This window comes from Ictidomys tridecemlineatus, chromosome 2, assembly GCF_052094955.1.
Source record: "Ictidomys tridecemlineatus isolate mIctTri1 chromosome 2, mIctTri1.hap1, whole genome shotgun sequence".
NCBI classification, from domain to species: Eukaryota; Metazoa; Chordata; class Mammalia; order Rodentia; family Sciuridae; genus Ictidomys; species Ictidomys tridecemlineatus.
The window spans coordinates 216,875,111-216,891,984 of record NC_135478.1 but is presented as its reverse complement, the minus strand read 5'-3'; the positions used below and the strand labels follow the sequence as shown (position 1 = coordinate 216,891,984).

The 16,874-nt window shown below is 45.0% G+C and overlaps 1 protein-coding gene across 4 annotated transcripts in view; it reads left to right on the top strand.

The window, feature by feature from the left end:
- Positions 1-16,874, top strand: part of Hipk2 (homeodomain interacting protein kinase 2) — a 189,385-nt gene that overhangs the window by 160,635 nt on the left and 11,876 nt on the right. For all 4 annotated transcript variants that reach the window (XM_078040630.1, XM_078040628.1, XM_078040629.1 and 1 more), the window contains exons 13-14: positions 10,407-10,654; positions 16,633-16,793. In XM_078040630.1, the coding sequence (XP_077896756.1) occupies positions 10,407-10,654; positions 16,633-16,793 (409 nt within the window). The remainder of the gene's footprint in view (positions 1-10,406; positions 10,655-16,632; positions 16,794-16,874) is intronic.

Below are 16,874 nucleotides of genomic sequence, written 5' to 3'. Positions count from 1 at the left end.
GGTTTGCACCTGATCCTCTGGCAGTGTGTTCTCCATTGGGGCTGATTTCTTACTTCTTAGCTCCTTATTTCTTTTCATCATTTTAAAATGATGAAAATCATCTATTGCCATGACAACACAATGCAATTGTGTGCTCTTACAGCTTTGCTCCTTATTCAGAAGTGATGTCTGTCAAGGCCATTTGAGCAAATATTTCATTTCTCATTGTACTTCTATCAGTCTCTCTCACTTCCATTAACCAACTCGTAATGGGATTGATAAGCTATCAATAATAATTAGACTCAATAGTGGAATGAATCCCAGTAGTCTCAACACATAGGAGCCTAAAGAATCCACAGTAGCATCTCAAAAGTGTGCTCATTTTTAAAGTGACTCATTTAGCAGCTTCCCATTGTTCCCTAATCTGTGTAGCATATTTAGGTAGAACACAGAGATTTCTAACAATAGAAGAGATCACATATAAATCCAAAAATAAAAGTAAATCAGCATTACTGTATTGTTCATATTTGCATAGGACTCCCCAGCTACAAACAAATGAACAGTACCCCTGAAGAGTTTATAGAGATCAAGTAGCACACTTCTATTATCCTAGATACTCAGGGGGCTGAGGCAAGAGGATCACAAGTTTGAGGCCAGCGTGGGCACCTTAGCAACATTCCATCTCAAAATGAAAAGGACCAGGGATATAGCCTAGTAGTTGAGCATTCTGGGCTCCATCCCCAGTAACCCCCCAAAAATTGATGGAGGATTTATGTCTCTCCTTGGGAGACCACCAGAGGCTGACAGGCAGGCTCCCCCAGTCCTGTTCATGGGAGGCTCACTACCTGCTGGTTTCCATTGAGGAGTCGGCCCTCAAGTCTCCTGGTCATCTAGGCCAAGCTGCCGACTCCTACAAGACCCTTGCTGGAAAGCCTTCCTAAGTGACAAGAGGTTAACTGATTGACAGATTGGCCCTTTGTACCTTCAGAAAGTTCTAGTTGCTAGATAATTCTTGCCGAAATTAAGCTGAAACTGCTTCATAGTTTTCAAATTTAAACAAAGAATTCCAAATGTGCCCAGATTGAATTTTATTTGAGGTAAGATTACAGTTTGGCCAAAATTAATGTTGTGTGTGTGTTTTGCTTGTTTGCTTCCTTATCTCCTAAACTATTCGGTGCTTACGGAAGATAGGATGAGCAGGAATTGGCCAGATCTAGGTATATGTTAGGTGCACTCACTAAAGAAATTTGTTTTTTCTCTAAATGAGTAGTAGACCTACTGGGCTCTCTCTCGTCCAGCAAGGAGGTCCACAGAACAGGGTAGAGGACAGTGTGACTGCAGAGTCGCTAATCAAGACCTCCAGAGACCAAGCAGGGAGCAGGTCTGATTTTATTGCTCAGGTACCATGTATATATACTCCGGCAGTAGATAAGCAGATTACAGGCAGCCGCCAATGCAGTTTCTGGCCAGCTGTCCTTGCAGCTACCAATCAAGGAGTGGGCTATGGAGCAAGCGCAGGGACTGCAACGTACAGCCTCATGCACAGGGCTGTGCCTATGGGGTAAACGGCCTGCTGCTCACATGCCTAGTACGAGAGGAGGGGCCTGCCACTCAGACACCCTTAACATATGCCATGTATGCCCTACTCCGTGCACTTGTCCCCACATGGACCAAATCCTATTTTAAGTGACAGTTTACAATAACTTTTTTTTATTGGTTTTAATTAGTTACACGTGACAGTAGAATGTATTTATGCACTTTGATATATCATACATAGATGGGATATAATTTCTCATTTTTCTGAGTGTACATGTTACAGAATCATATTGGTCACCTAGTCAAATACATTCATACAATAATAATGCGTGTTTCATTCTACTGTCTTTCCTGATCCCATATCCCTTTCCCTCCCCTCCCATCACTTCCCTCTACCTAATCTAAGGTAACGCTATTCTTCCCTAGTGCTGCCTAATTGTGAATTAGCATCCACATATTAGAGAAAACATTCGGTCTTTTGTTTTTTGGGGGATTGGCTCATTTTGCTTAGCATGATATTCTCCAACTCCAACCATTTACTGGCAAATGCCATAATTTCACTCTTCTTTAAAACTGAGTAATATCCCATTGAGCATATATACCACATTTTCTTTATCTATTCATCTATTGAGGGACACCTAGGTTGGTTCCATAGTCTAGCTATTGTGAATTGAGCTGCTATAAACATTGATGTAGCTGTGTCACTATAGTATGCTGATTTTAAGTCCTTTGGGTATAAGCCAAGGAGTGGGATAGCTATGTCAAATGGTGGTTCCATTCCCAATTTTCTGAGGAATCTCCATATACTGCTTCCCATAGTGGTTGCACCAATTTGCAGTTCCACTAGCAATGTATGAGTGTACCTTTTCCCCCACATCCTCACCAACATTGATTGTTGCCTGTATTCTTGATGATTGACATTTTGACAGGAGTGAGATGAAATCTTAGAGTAGTTTTGATTTGTATTTCTCTAATTGCTAGAGATGTTGAACACTTTTTCATAAATTTGTTGATCAATTGGATTTCTTTTTCTGTGAAGTATCTGTTAAGTTTCTTGGCCCATTTATTGATTAAATTATTTGTATTTTTTGGTGTTAAGTTTTTTCAGTTCTTTATATATCCTAGAGATTAATACTTTATTGGAGGTGCATGTGGTATTTCTTCTTTGAAAGTCTTGTAGAATTCAGCTGAAAATCCATCTGGTCCTGGACTTTTCTTGGTTGGCAGGCTTTTGATGGCATTTTCTATTTCATTACTTGAAATTGATCTGTTTAAATCATGTATGACCTCCTCATTCAGTTTGGGTAGGTCATATGTCTCTAGAAATCTGTCAATGTCTTCTATATTTTCTGTTTATTATTAGAGTACAATAATTTCTGATTATCTTTTGTATTTCAGACATGTCCATTGTGATATTTCCTTCTTCATCTTGTGTTTTGTAAGTTGAATTTTCTCTCTTTTTCTCTTCACTGGCATGGCCAGGAGTTTATCTATTTTTATTTATTTTTTTCAAAGAACCAATTTTGTTTTGTCAATTTTTTCAATTGTTTGTTTCAATTTCATCGATTTTAGCTCTGATTGTAATTATTTCCTGTCTTCTGCTATTGGTGTTGATTTGTTCTTCTTTTTCTAGGGCTTTGAGATGTAGTGTTAGGTCATTACTTGTTGACTTTTTATTCTTTTAATGAATGCACTCAATGCATTCATTAAAATAAATAGTACTGCCTTCATAGTGTCCCAGAGATCTTGATATGTCATGTCAGTGTTCTCATTTACCTCTAAGAATTTTTTACTTCATCTTTGATTTCTTCTATCCATTCATCCTTCAATTGTGTATTATTTAGTCTCCATTTGTCACAGTAGCTTCTATTTTTTTATCTTACTATTGATTCTAATTTCATTCCATTGTGGTCTGATAGAATGCAGGGTATTATCTCTGTTTTTTGTTTGTATTTACTAAGAGTTGCTTTCTGGCATAAGGTATGCTCTGTTTTAGAGAAGGAACCATGTGCTGCTGAGAAGAAAGTATATCTGCTCGATAATGGATGAAATAATCTACATATGTCTGTTAAGCCTAAACTATCGATTGTATTATTTAGTTCTATAGTTTCTTTATTTAGTTTTTGTTTGGAAGATCTGTTCAGAAGTGAGAGAGGTGTGTTAAAGTCTCCCAGTGTTTTTGTATTCTGGTCTGTTTGACTCTTGAAATTGAGAAGGGTTTGTTTGATATACATGGATGCTCCATTGTTTGGGGCATAAATATTTATAATTGTTATGTCCTGCTTATATATACTTCCCTTGAGAAGTGTGAAATGTTCTTCTTTGTCTTTTATGATTAACTTTGATTTGAAGTCTACTCTACCTGAAATGAGAACGGAAATCCCTGTTTGTTTACACAATCCATATGAGTGATAAGTTTTTTCCCATCCTTTCACCTTTACCCTGTGGATATCTTTGCCCATGAGGTGAGTCTCTTGAAGACAGCACATTGTTGGGTCTTGGTTTTTAATCCAACCTGTCAGTCTGTGTCTTTTGATTGATGAGTTTAGGCCATTAACATTCAAGGTTACTATTGAGATATGATTTGTATTCCCTGTCATTGTGATTTATTTCTGGTTTTTGATTTGTCTTAGTTTCTCATTTGGTTGAATATCCCTTTAATGTAGATCCTCCCTTTGCAGGTTTTCACTTTTTTTTTTTGTCACTTCATCCTCATGGAATATTTTGTTGAGAATGCTCTATAATGTAGATTTTCTAGTTGTGAATTCTTTTAATTGTTGTTTATGGAAGGTTTTAATTTCATCTTCAAATCTGAAACTTAATTTAGCTGGATATAAAATTCTTGGTTGTCATCCATTTTCTTTCAGAACTTGAAATATATTATTCCAGAACCTCCTAGCTTTGAGGGTCTGGGTTAAGAAATCAGTTGAAATCCAAAATGATTTCCCCTTCTATATAATTTGATTTTTTTTCTCTCCCAGCCTTTAAAATTTTATCTTTATTCTGTGTGTTATTCATTCTCATTATAATGTGTCTTGGTATGGGTCTGCTATAATTTTGTACATTTGGGATCCTGTAAGCCTCTTGTATTTGATTTTGCATTCTATTCTTTAGGTTTGGGAAATTTTCTGCTATTATATCATTGAAAAGATTGTGCATTCCTTTGGTTTGTATCTCTGCTTCTTCGTCTATTCTGATAACTCTAAAATTTGGTCTTTTCATGTTATCCCATAATTCTTGGATATTTTGTTTGTGGTTTCTTAACATCTTCTCTGCATGTTCAACTCTACTTTCAAGATTATATATTTTGTCTTCATTGTCTGAGGTTCTGTTTTCCACGTGGTCTAGTCTGTTGATGATGCTTTCTATTGCATTTATAATTTGGTTTGCCCAATCCTTCATTTTGAGAATTTCTGCTTGGATTTTATTTTTTTTAAATCTCTAACTCTTTATTGAAGTGGTCTTTCACTTCCTGTATTTTTTCTTTGATTTCATTTTTTATACTGTCCTTTACTTCACATATCAGTTCCACTATATACAGTCTGAACTCCTTCTTGGACATTTCTTCTGCTGTGTTATCAGTGGCTTCTGTTATTGAAACATCTTGGTTTGCTTGGGGTGCTTCATTCCCTTGTTTTTTCATGTTGTTAGTGTGTTTTCCCATCTAAAAGTATGGATCTAAGGCAGGATAAGTTCTGCCCTGTAGATCTGTCGTGTCCCTGAGGGTTTCCAGCACTTCACCTTTATTGGTGAGGCCCATATCAACAGCACCCAGTGTACACAATATATAGCCTTAAACCTAATAGCTCCCACTAAGGCGTCTACTGCTTTCTCACATTAAACCGAAATGATGAGTTCCGTAACTATCTATAGTACAAACAGAATATTTGTTAAAACGATTTACAATTTCAAATGGTAGATGAGAGAACAGAGGTAGTGTACTATGTAATATTCATGAGAGAGGAAGAGGAACGTGAGATGTAAAAATGCACAGGAAGAGTGGAAGAGGAGCTGACAGAGTTTGATTGTTGGTTCGAGAAAAGTAGGAAAGACTATAACAGACAAAAGAGAGGAAGATACGAATAAAGAGAAAAAAATTAAAGACATAAGAATACAAGAAAAATGCAAAACATCATTCATATGTCATGGTCCTCCACACAGTGATGCATAAAAAACATCCTGTTCTAAATATGGTAGAGAGATTAGTGAATCAAAAAATAAAATAAAATAAATCTTGCTGGAAAGTCGAACTGTCTCTGTCATTGTTCAATAGTTTCTTAGCCCTGTCTCTGACGTCTCTTGGGACCACCAAACCCGGATCAGCCCTCGCAAACCCAGTCTCTATCCCACTGATCTGGGCTTCAGATACCTCAGGCTCAGCCACACTGCAGTCCCAAGATCTCAATGCTGCTCCTACTTGCAGAGAGACCACCAGGGATACACTTATGCAAAGGAGCAACCCCGAGATGCAGCAGCACGACAAGGGCCACAGCACTCTCAGCAGAAAGACCCCATGCGCCTCGAAACCTGCAGGCACCCGAACACTGGACCTGGAGGTCCCAGCTGGAGTCCCTAGACAGAGACCTTTGTGGTGGTAAACCTGCTAGCACCCGGACCCCAGGCCCTGGCTGGTCTCCCAAAATGGGTGCAGCCACGCGCAACCAAACCTGGAGTCTCCCCCGAAGCAGTCCTCTAGGCTATGGTAGCAGCTGTAGTGATGGTGGTTGTTGGCAGCAGGTCAGCAGTAGTGGCTGCAGTGGCAGCTACAACTGCAGCTGTGGGGGAGTGTCACCAGGCAATCTCTGGGGGTCATCAGCAGTGTCAGCTTCAGTTGCATTCAGGGCAGCGGTTTCTTCTGTGGCAGCAGCACCCAGAAAGAAGACCTCTAGGTCACCTTAGGCTGGCAACAGCAGAATCAGAGGCAGCAGCAATGGCAGTAGTGGTGCAGGCAATGGTTGATTGACAGGAGACTTCTGGTTTAGTGGCATCGACCACGGAGGTAGCATTGGAAATCAGGTCTGAGGTAACTGATGTTGTGCCCAGAGAAGAGGCCTCTGGGCATGGCAGCAACGGTCTGTGGCATAATAAATCTTGAAGGGACCCTCACAGTAGATCCTTTAATGCCACGAGTAATCTCTTCCACCTTCCCTAGTAGATTTCAGAATGGGCTGGAGATGACTGGAAGTCCAGGGTCACAGGATGAGGACACCAGTTTCTAGAACACTTTTTAGGGAGCCAGCCTTTGTCTTGATGTGGTGTCTTCACCAGAGCATGCACCTGTGATAGAACACATCCACTTTTCCTAAGATGGCCAGGGGAGCCACTGTGTGTTCAAGTGACTGTGACCAGAGTCCAGAGTTGAGGGAAGGACAGGGTGGCTCTGCATCCCATTGGGAACAGGGAATGCGTGGAGTCATGGCTCCCAGTGCTTCCCTGAACCTGGGCATACTGTGTGCAGGTGGAAGGGGCTCCCTTGAGTGACAGCCTATCATAACACGGTACTCACAGACCAGCAGCTGCGGCCTTCTCTGGGCCCTGCCTTTTTAAGGCAGCTCTCCTCCTGTCCCTGTTCCTTCTGAAGTTGCCTCCTCCACCTCACTCAGCTTTCCAGCTTACCTTCCTTCCTCCTACTTCCTAGGCTCGGGGACCTTTTCCTGGAGCCCCATTTTCTAATCTTGTGGTGAATGGCAGTTCTTCTTCCCCCCAGCGGCTACATTGAGCCCTGCTGCACTCTCCAACCCCAGGCACCGAGACCCTGGGTCCCATTTGCTTTCTTATTTTGGAATGAGCCCATGGACTTTTTAAATTGAGACATAATTCACATACTTTATAATCCACCCATTTACATGTACAACTCAGTGGAGGTTTTGTATATTCATTTTTTAAAATTATGGTAAAATGTAGAATCTAAATTTACCATTTTAACCATTTTAAGTGAACAATTGGATGACATTAATTATACTCACAATATTGTACAACCATCACCAGTATCTATTTCGAGCTCTCTTTTTGCCACAACCAAAACTTTTATACTCAAAAGCAGTAACTCCCCATTTCTCTCTGCCCCCAGCCCCAGTCTTTGGCACTTCTAATCTATTTTCTATCTGTATGGATTCACCTATTCTAGATATCTCATATTTGTAGAGTTATAAAAAATTTGTTTCTGGTTTCTTTCACTTAATGTTTTGAAGATTCATCCATAGTGCAACATGTGTCGGAACTTCATTCAACCTTAGACTGAAGAGTACTCCATTGTATGGATGTGCCACATTTTGTCACTTCATCTGTTGATGGACACTTAGATCGCTTTCACCTTTTTACTGTTGTGAATAACACTGCTGTAAACATTGGCACAGACACCTGTTTCAGTTTGTCTTTCACTCCCTTCAGGCACATGCCTAGAAATGGAATTGCTGGGTCACATAGTCACTTTATGTTTAGCTTTTAGAGCATTAAGCATTTGGACTGTTACAAGTGAGAAATGTGGGTCTTTATTAATTAAAATGTATCTATTTTATCTAAGTTAACGGGAAGTGCTATAATGCATGCAGCCAATTCATTCCTCACCTTCTTTTGATTTCTTAACAATTATCATCTGTGCGACTCACTTGACAGTTAATCATGGAAGACTTTGTGACATCCATTATTCTCTTTAACTGCTTATTTTAAAGCTTTCACTATTTAACTTGTCGTGTTGTCATACAGTCTCCCCCTGAGATTTTAATCTTGAGGGCAGAGACATGTATCATATTGCTTTGTAACGTTATTCCTGCACACTCAGCATAGGTCTCAATGATTCTTAGCTGGTGACTTCTCACCGTCCTTCTTATCAATCTTCTGGCTTATGCATAGGCTAGAAGAGAAGGAACTTTTCCAGCTAGTCCTTGCCCTACTAGAATTCTCTTTGCCTAAATAAGTTTTTTTGTAATCCTAATTAAAATAGCACAATTGGGTAGCCTTTATCCAAAATGCTGAAGACCAGAAGTGGATTTCAGATTTTTTTCAGATAATGGAATATTTGCGTATACATAATGAGATATCTTGGGGAGGGGAGCAAAGTCTAAGCACAGTATTTATTTGTGTTTTATATACACTTGACATACATGGCCTGAATGTACCTTGAAGCTTCATACAGTATTTTTAGTATTTTGACTGTGACCTACCACCTGAGATCAGGTTTTGAATTTTCCACTTTTGGCATCATGTCAGCGCTCCAGAGGTTTTGGATGTTGGATTTGGAGGCTAGGGATACTCAACGTAGAATAATAGTAGCTAACTTTTATGGAATACTTACCTTATAGCATGCACCTGCACTATTCCAAGCCCTCTACTTCTGTTTTCTCACTTAGTTCTCAGAACAAATCTCTGGCATAGCTGCTATTTTTTTTTTAATATTCTTAGTTGTAGATGGACACAATACCTTTATTTTATTTATGTGGTGCTGAGGATTGAACCTAATACCTCACATGTGCCAGGCAAACACTCTACCTCTGAACTATATAACCCCAGCCCATAATTACTGCTCTTACCTACGTTTTATTAAGAAGGCAGAAGAATCCCAGAGAGGTTGAATAGCTATGGAGGTCCTGCTCAGCACATACCAAAGTGAGGCCTCTGGCCCATGTTCTTACCCACAGACCCATTTAGGGATCTTCTGCTCATAGCCAGAGAGGACACCATGTGCAGCCTCTGGAGGAATTATCCAGATCAGATGTCAGTTGTGCTGGATACCAGGAGCAGGGACCAGGCCCTCGCATGGCCTTTACAACACCAGCCCTTCCAGCCTCCTCTGCTTGCCTTCTGCCTGGACACTTCCATGCTGCCCTTCGAGTAGCAGAGATCCCTCTTGAAAAGAGATTGGTCTGGCCTGGCCCTTTGATGTTGGGCAAGACTCCTTGGGGGTCATTGGGAGTCCGTCAGGCTCTATAAATACCAGAAACTGACCACCTTGCTTTGGCAGTTATTTCTGAAAAACAAATGATCAGTATACAAAAATAGAACATCCATTTATAAAACTTTGCACAATCAGCAATAAGTCCCACATCCATCACCCTAACCCTCTCCCTAGGTTGGGAGGCAGTAGGACTGATTCCCAGAGAAACCCACTAACGTAAATATCTCTGAACAGAAGGTACTGGCCAAGAGCCATCCCGCGCCAGCTCCACCCTGCTGCAGATGAAGTTCCAGACAGAAGATGCCCAGGGGTTGAGAGCGACTTCCTCCCGCCCCAGCATGCAGGAGCCTTTCCACCAGGCCCTAGTGCAGTACCATCTCCTCCCTGATCTTGGCCCAGGCAATGCGGAAGCTGGAGGATGGTCAGACTTCCCCTAAGCAGGGGACTCCTGGAGGTCCCAGTGGCCTGCCCACCAAGTCACCCCACAGAGAGAGGGCACCAGATCCAGCTCTCCTCACCCTTTCTCAGCACTCCTGCGCTGTGCTGGGGGTCATACTCTCAGAGCAGTGCTGTGCCTTGGGTGACCCATCCCCCCCTGCTAAAGCTCTCGTTCTCACAGGCCCAAGCCTACGCTTATGATCACTTTTCTTCCAATGCTGTTCTCCCAGACTGAGTCTCAGGTTGCCAGTTCTTTAGGTTCTCTCTGCTTACTCAGATAGCCTGTGCTGGTGGCCCAGAGGGGTTGCCACACAGCTCTACTGAGCCTGCCACACGGAGGAGAGCCCAGGGTCACCCAGAAGCTTCTCACTTCCCAATTTCCAGAAGCCCAGCAGAAGCCTCTTCCTCCTCCTAAACACGTGCCTTGCTGGTGGTTAGATGGGTGACATTTGTGAACCTAGGGTACAGCAAGGGGCTTCACATGGCGAGTCCCTGAATGCTGTATGGCATCTCACCTTACAACCTCCTCACAGTTCTTCTTCTCACTTTGCCTTTGCAGCACTGTCTCCAAGCAAAGAAAAAATGTCATCAGCTGCGTCACAGTCCACGACTCTCCCTACTCGGACTCCTCCAGCAACACCAGCCCCTACTCTGTGCAGCAGCGTGCCGGGCACAATAACACCAACACCTTTGACAGCAAGGGGACTCTGGAGAATCATTGCACTGGCAACCCCCGAACCATCATCGTGCCCCCCTTGAAGACCCAGGCCAGTGAGGTGTTGGTGGAATGCGACAGCCTGGGGCCAGGTAACTGGGGCCAGGGCAGGCCGGAAACTGCTCTCTGGAGGTTGCGTCTCTTGTTTTCTAACTGCTAGGAACGTGAGCGCTAGTAAAATAGCAAGTGCTCCATTATCACCCATGGTCAAGGTCAGATTCACCTTCCATAAGCAGAGTTTTCCTTTTTTAATTCTATAATTAATGCCTTGCCACCTTCATAGTGGCTCTGCTTTCAACGAGGTTGGTAAATAAGAAGTGAAAGCCTCCCGCTCTCTATCCACGGTCTGTGGTGATACCTGTGTGGAACATTCCTAACTGATGTCAAGCATCGCTCCCTGCCAGGAGCCTATGCTACTCATTCATGTGTCCCCTGTAGGAAGAACTTTCTCCAAGTCTTTTTAGCGAAGGGTCAGATAGGCTTCTCTGAGCCCCTCCTCAAATTCCCCCTTTGGAGGAAAAATCTCCCAAGTGTGATGTTTGGCTTTATTGAGAGAATGACCATCCTGAGAACTGGGCCTGAGCACAAGCCTGGGAATTCACCCCTCAGCCGAACAGCTCACTGCAGACTGACGCAGCAGCCCCTCTCCAGCTTTCCCTTGCTCGGGCTCACCGTGGGAGAATTTGGGGAGTTAACCAAAAGAAATCTGCATGATCTGCATTTCTGCCCCCTTTCCCTCACCAGCCACAGTCAGGCTGTGGCAGAGAATTAAATAATGATACAATGTCCATTATGACAGAAATCATGTCCTTTCCAAGTATTTAACCTTAAAAATGTGTGCTGGGTCTAGTTTTAAACAGTTACCTAGGGGATATCTGGGCAGAACAGTGAGCAGGCCTCTGCTGTGAGGAAGCCTGTGTCCCACAGTGAACTACTTTGCCTCATGGGTCCCTTTGGTGACCTTCGTGATGCCACTATTTAGAGGGGAAGGGACACACACTGCTGAGATTTGTGTATATGTGGGAAGCTGTTGTTCTAAGGAGGGACCTCCTCTCTGTCACCATTGCCATTGGAGTTGGGAATCTTGCTGGGATGGTCACCATGTATGATGCCTGGGAGGAACAGGCCATTCAGGCACTGCCACTGAGGGTACAGAGCAGGGTTCAGGATGGGGCCTTGAGGGACGTTTTAGACTGCTGCCACAGGCCAGCCTGCACACGTGGGCCATGTCCTAAGACACCCTTCTAGAACTCACGGTGAAGCCTGCAACCGGGCCTTTCTTACACCAGAAGCTCTGCTTGGAGGGGAAGTGGAAGTAGCCTCCGCTTCTTTCTCCTCCGGCACCCTCTTCATAACCCAGGAGCTGAGGAGAGGCAGCCCTCTCAGGCCTCCTTCCTCAGAAGAAGCGTTTGGTAAACAGCCATCCCTGAACCGTGCCAAAGCGCTCATACTCTGGCCGGCCCCCTGCAGTCCACGGAGACAGTACAGCTCTTAGAAGCCCTCACTTCAGGGCCAGTGCTGCAGGGCCAGAGGCAGAACAGGTAGGCGGTCCTGGGACCAAAACCTGAGAATTAAATGTGGGGCTGCCAGGCCACTCCATGAGGGAGACATTCTAGGAGGTCATGTTTCTGGAAGGGGGAGGCCTTACCTTCAGGGAAACATGAACCCACAGCAGCCAGAAGCAGAGCGTGTCTGGTTTACAGGACAGTCTCTACTGACTGCCAGTGTCTTCTGGTGATCTGAAGCCTGGAAACCAGGCTGGAGCCCCCCAAACTAGGCACCTCTGTGAGATAACAATAACAAGGCTGACCCTTCCTGAGGCCACAAGGACACCTCTCCAAAAAACCTCTTCTACCCAGGAAGATATTTTGGTGGAAACCATGCAGGAAGCAACATTTTTAAGGTTAAATATTTGAAAAGGACATGATTTCTGTCACAGTGCACATTATATTATTTTTTTTAATATTTTTAGTTGTAGACCTACACAATAATTTTATGTTAAGTTATTTCTTTTATCTGTGCTGAGGACTGAACCCAGTGCTCACACCTGCTAGGCAAATGCTCTACCACTGAGCCACAACCCCAGCCCCATTGTATCATTATTTAATTCTCTAAATACATGTTTTTTGTTTTTTGTTACTGGGGATTGAACCCAAGAGTACTTAACCACTGAGCCACATCCCCAGCCCTTTGTTATATCTTTATTTAGAGACAGGGTCTTGCCAACTTGCTTAGGGACTTGCTGAGTTGTTGAGGTTGGCTTTGAACTTGTGACTCTCCAGCCTCAGTCTCCCAAGCCTCTGGGATTACAGGCGTGTGTCACCGCACCTGGCTCTAAATACAGGTTTGTGGAAGGCCTACAGCTGCAGATTGAACTCAGGACATGGGGAGTCTTCTAGGGGTGAGGGTGCTCCTCTTGGACTATGCCTGCCCTTCCAGCTGGTGGAAGTTTTCAAAACCAATATGATCCTTTGTCTGTAAAGTCATCCTAGGCTTGAAAGATCCTAGAAGGCAGCCTTCCTCGGCTTTCTGGTTTCCAGGAGGTGTGCACAGGCCAAGGCACACACCTGCTGCAGCCCTGACCCCTGGCCTGAGCCCCTAGCATCAGAGGGTTCAGAGTTCCATGAGCCTACTCAGGTCAGGGTGAACCCTGTTTCTAAACAGTGTGTTCCTCACAGACCATCCTTCCAAGGTTCTTGGATCAGAAGGTCCTTGAGGATTTCTCACATTGGCCCTGGGGGTTGGTTGAGGATCTTCTGGAAGGCAATAGAATAAACTCTCCACTGGCCTGAGACAGAGAATATATTGGAAGGATGCAGAACTGAAGGAAAGTTCAACAATTAAGTTCCAGGCAGGCCAGAGCCAGAGCTCCTGGCACGTGAGCCACCAGAGGCCAGACACCTGTGCTCTAGAGCAGCCTTTGCCCAACATGGGCCTAGTGACACCCAGGCTCCCAGGTTCCCCTTTCCAGGAGCCTCGTATTGACCCTCCTAGTTTGGAGCAAGCACTGTTTCTTGTGCATCTGCTCTTGCCAGGGCTCAGTGTTCAGTAGACCAACCAACATGAGTGATAGCTAATGCAGCTGACCCATACTGACTGCAGGGAGTGCCAGGCAGCAAGCAGTCTGCATGTGGCGGCCCTCTAACCCTCACAGTAGCCCTGCATGTAGATACTGCCATTTTCCTAGCTTTACAAGTGAAAAAAAGTTTAGCAAACACATCAAGGCAGCCAACTGGCCCAAAGCCCTGTCCAGGCCTCCCAGGGTCTGGCTCTAGAGCTCACCCAAGCTGCACATGCTCCCTCACTTGGTGTAGATAGGGCACAAATGGCTGTTTCCAGAACAAAGGGATCCCTGAGTAACTGGGTTAGGTATGAGCAGAAAAGTCCGTGTTCCCTTACAACCCAGAACCTACATTAGGAGACCATCCTCCATCATAAGCCCATTGCCCCTTTATTGATCTCTGCAGATAGAATTGCTGCATGAATCTCCTGGTCCCTTCAGGACCCCTCCTTTATCCAGGTTTCTCTGCTCTAACAGCTTGACCAACTCTGACTCAGCTCCTGTCTCCTGTTCCCACAATGATGGTAGCAGGCACACACCAGGCTCAGTAACCTTGTCACTTGCAGACTCAGGCTGTAAATCCCTCCGGCTCATTGTTTCCCCCTCAGATGTAATAACCACAAGATGTCCAGGGAGTCGGAATAGGAGCAGAGCGTGATCCAGAGCTGGGCCCAGCAGCAAGCCCAGCCTGCAACCTGCTACAGAGAGGGAAGGGGGTAGACAGTCACCTGGCTGAGGGAAGAAGAGAAGCAAGCCCTCCCGAAGGCCAGCACTCACAGCCTTCTATGTTTAGGACCACAAAAACCCCTTCTTCCCCTGCAATTTTGGGGGGCCTTTGAGGGTCTAACTGGGTTTGGATTGGGCACAGTGTTGGGTCTCAGGACCTGATTCCCAAATGCAGGTCTGTTCTGTGGGGCCAGGCTGGCTCTGGATGGCTGGGAAGTTCAACATGCCAATTCCCAGGCACCCACCCGAGGGACTCTGAAGCAGTGGGTGGGTAGGAGGGGCCCTGGATGCCAATACACAGTTGGATTGGGGGTCTCTATTCAGGACCCACCACCTTCCACTCTACTGAGGCGGCTCTCCTTTCACTCTGGATCTATGTTGAGTGGCAGGAGGCTCCTCTCTGCCTTCAGTGTGTGCCCTGTCCCTGGGTTTCCAGTCCCCTTTGCCCTTCTACTGAAGTGAAGCCCTTTGAAGGTACTCTTCTCCTTTCATCAACAGTTGATCCGCATACTTGGTTTGGCCCCAGCTTCAAGCTTCTCTCTTTGACTTTGATTTCGTCACCCAGGGGGTTTGTCACAGAATTGGCCCAATGTAATTCATTCAAATGCCTGATCTTTATTATGTGTGGTTCATTAATATTTAACACCCTCTCTCCCAGGAATGACCAGATTCACCAGTTTTATACCAGTTGCAACAGGATACCTGTGACAGTAATAGGCCTCTGTTTTGGCCTAAGATGCTCAAGCCCCAACATAAAATTTCCTGGATTCTTGTTGCTATACAGCCTGAGATGGAGAACTGATTTTTTACAGTCTTGCCACTTCTTCCCTCATGGTTCTCTTGAACACCAACTTTGGGCACCTTCCCAAAAATGGGCAGTTTTCATGCTAGGGAGTCAGGTGAAGGAGACAGTGTTTGCGTAGCTGACTGGATCCCCTGTACCAAGGGCCCTTTCCATGTTACCTGTCAATTATTTCATCTTGATATTCATGCATCTGTGGTAGACAGGGCTTCTCGTTGGTTTCTAGAGACACACTGAGGAGCACGCCAGCAGTGACACTAGATCTACGCTCCACCAGGTCCATCGAGTGGCAGTCCTTCCCTGTGCTTTACCAAGCCACCTGCTGGGAGCTGGTGTTCACATATTGCTCATCACCAAAACTGACAAAAATGATTTATTTCATGGAAATCTCTTGTACTATTCATTTCATTCTAGTTTTTTTCCTCTAGGGCATGTGGCCCTGTCTTTTGAGACTCAGTTATCTGATTCCTTCTGTCACTTTGTGTCTGTCTCAGCTCCCCACCAGCCCCACAGCACACTGAAGACCTGTCCAGATCTCTGCTTCTCTTTTCTCTTACACCCTTCTTATTCTTTCCAGTGTTACTAGATATTAATTCTGAGTACAGCAAGGTTTGCAGAAAATATAAATCACGGAAATACACTTGTCCTCCATAGAAAGTGAAGGTAGTAAAAGTCATATTCCAAAAAACTTAACAAAGAAAATTGAGTCACTAAGTATAACTCACAGGCATGAAGTGCTCAAACGTAGAACAATGTGAGCCAATCTCTGTCCTTAGACTGAGGATATCATGGGCTTTGCTTGTGCACCTGTCCCAACCAGCAGGGAAGTCATATTGGCCCTTTCCATCTCTATGATCTGTGATGCCTCTCCTTATTCCTGCTGTCACCTCATCCATTCTGGGTGACTAATAGTCACAGTGCCAGCCCAAGCAGGAGCTCAAACTTACTTGTTGGCTGATTAAGACAGCTGGTCTTTGGAGAGGCTCCTTGGCTCCCTCTGGCTGCCCAGCCAGAACTATCCTGCCTAGGTGACAGCCCACCATTCCTAGAGCCCCTGAGCCCCTGGAGTGTGGGAGCGCCTGCCAGCAGTGGCAGCACCTGGAGGCTTGTTAGAATTCAGATTCTCCACCCACCTTAAGTTGTTGGGCCAGAATCAGGATTCCCGGGGTTTGGCGCCCCCTGCTGGCAAGGTAGGATTCCTGCATCTACAGCCCCCTTGTCAGGGGAGGAAACTACTTGTCCATGTTCAACTCCTGGGCTAGTCCCGGAGTGAATTCATCTTATCTTAACCAACGGAGCAAGCCGGAGCCCAGGTGCCACTCCAAAGTCAAGACTGAGTGTGGGGGCTGAGGCTGATTTTTGCACGGCCAGTCTCAGGGACATGTCCTCCTGGGAAGGCCACTGTAACCTGAAGTGGGAGCATCTTCCAGTCAACCAAGGAGCCGACACTGACCTATGACCTGTTCCTCCTCCTTCCACAGTCAACACCAGTCACCACTCGTCCTCCTACAAGTCCAAGTCCTCCAGCAATGTGACCTCTACCAGCGGTCATTCTTCAGGGAGCTCGTCGGGAGCCATCGCCTACCGGCAGCAGCGGCCAGGCCCCCATTTCCAGCAGCAGCAGCCCCTCAATCTCAGTCAGGTAAGCCCCACTCAGGCCCATCGCCTCAGCTCCCCACTCTCCAGCTGCAGAGAGGGTCATGGAGGCAGCCCTCGCCACCTC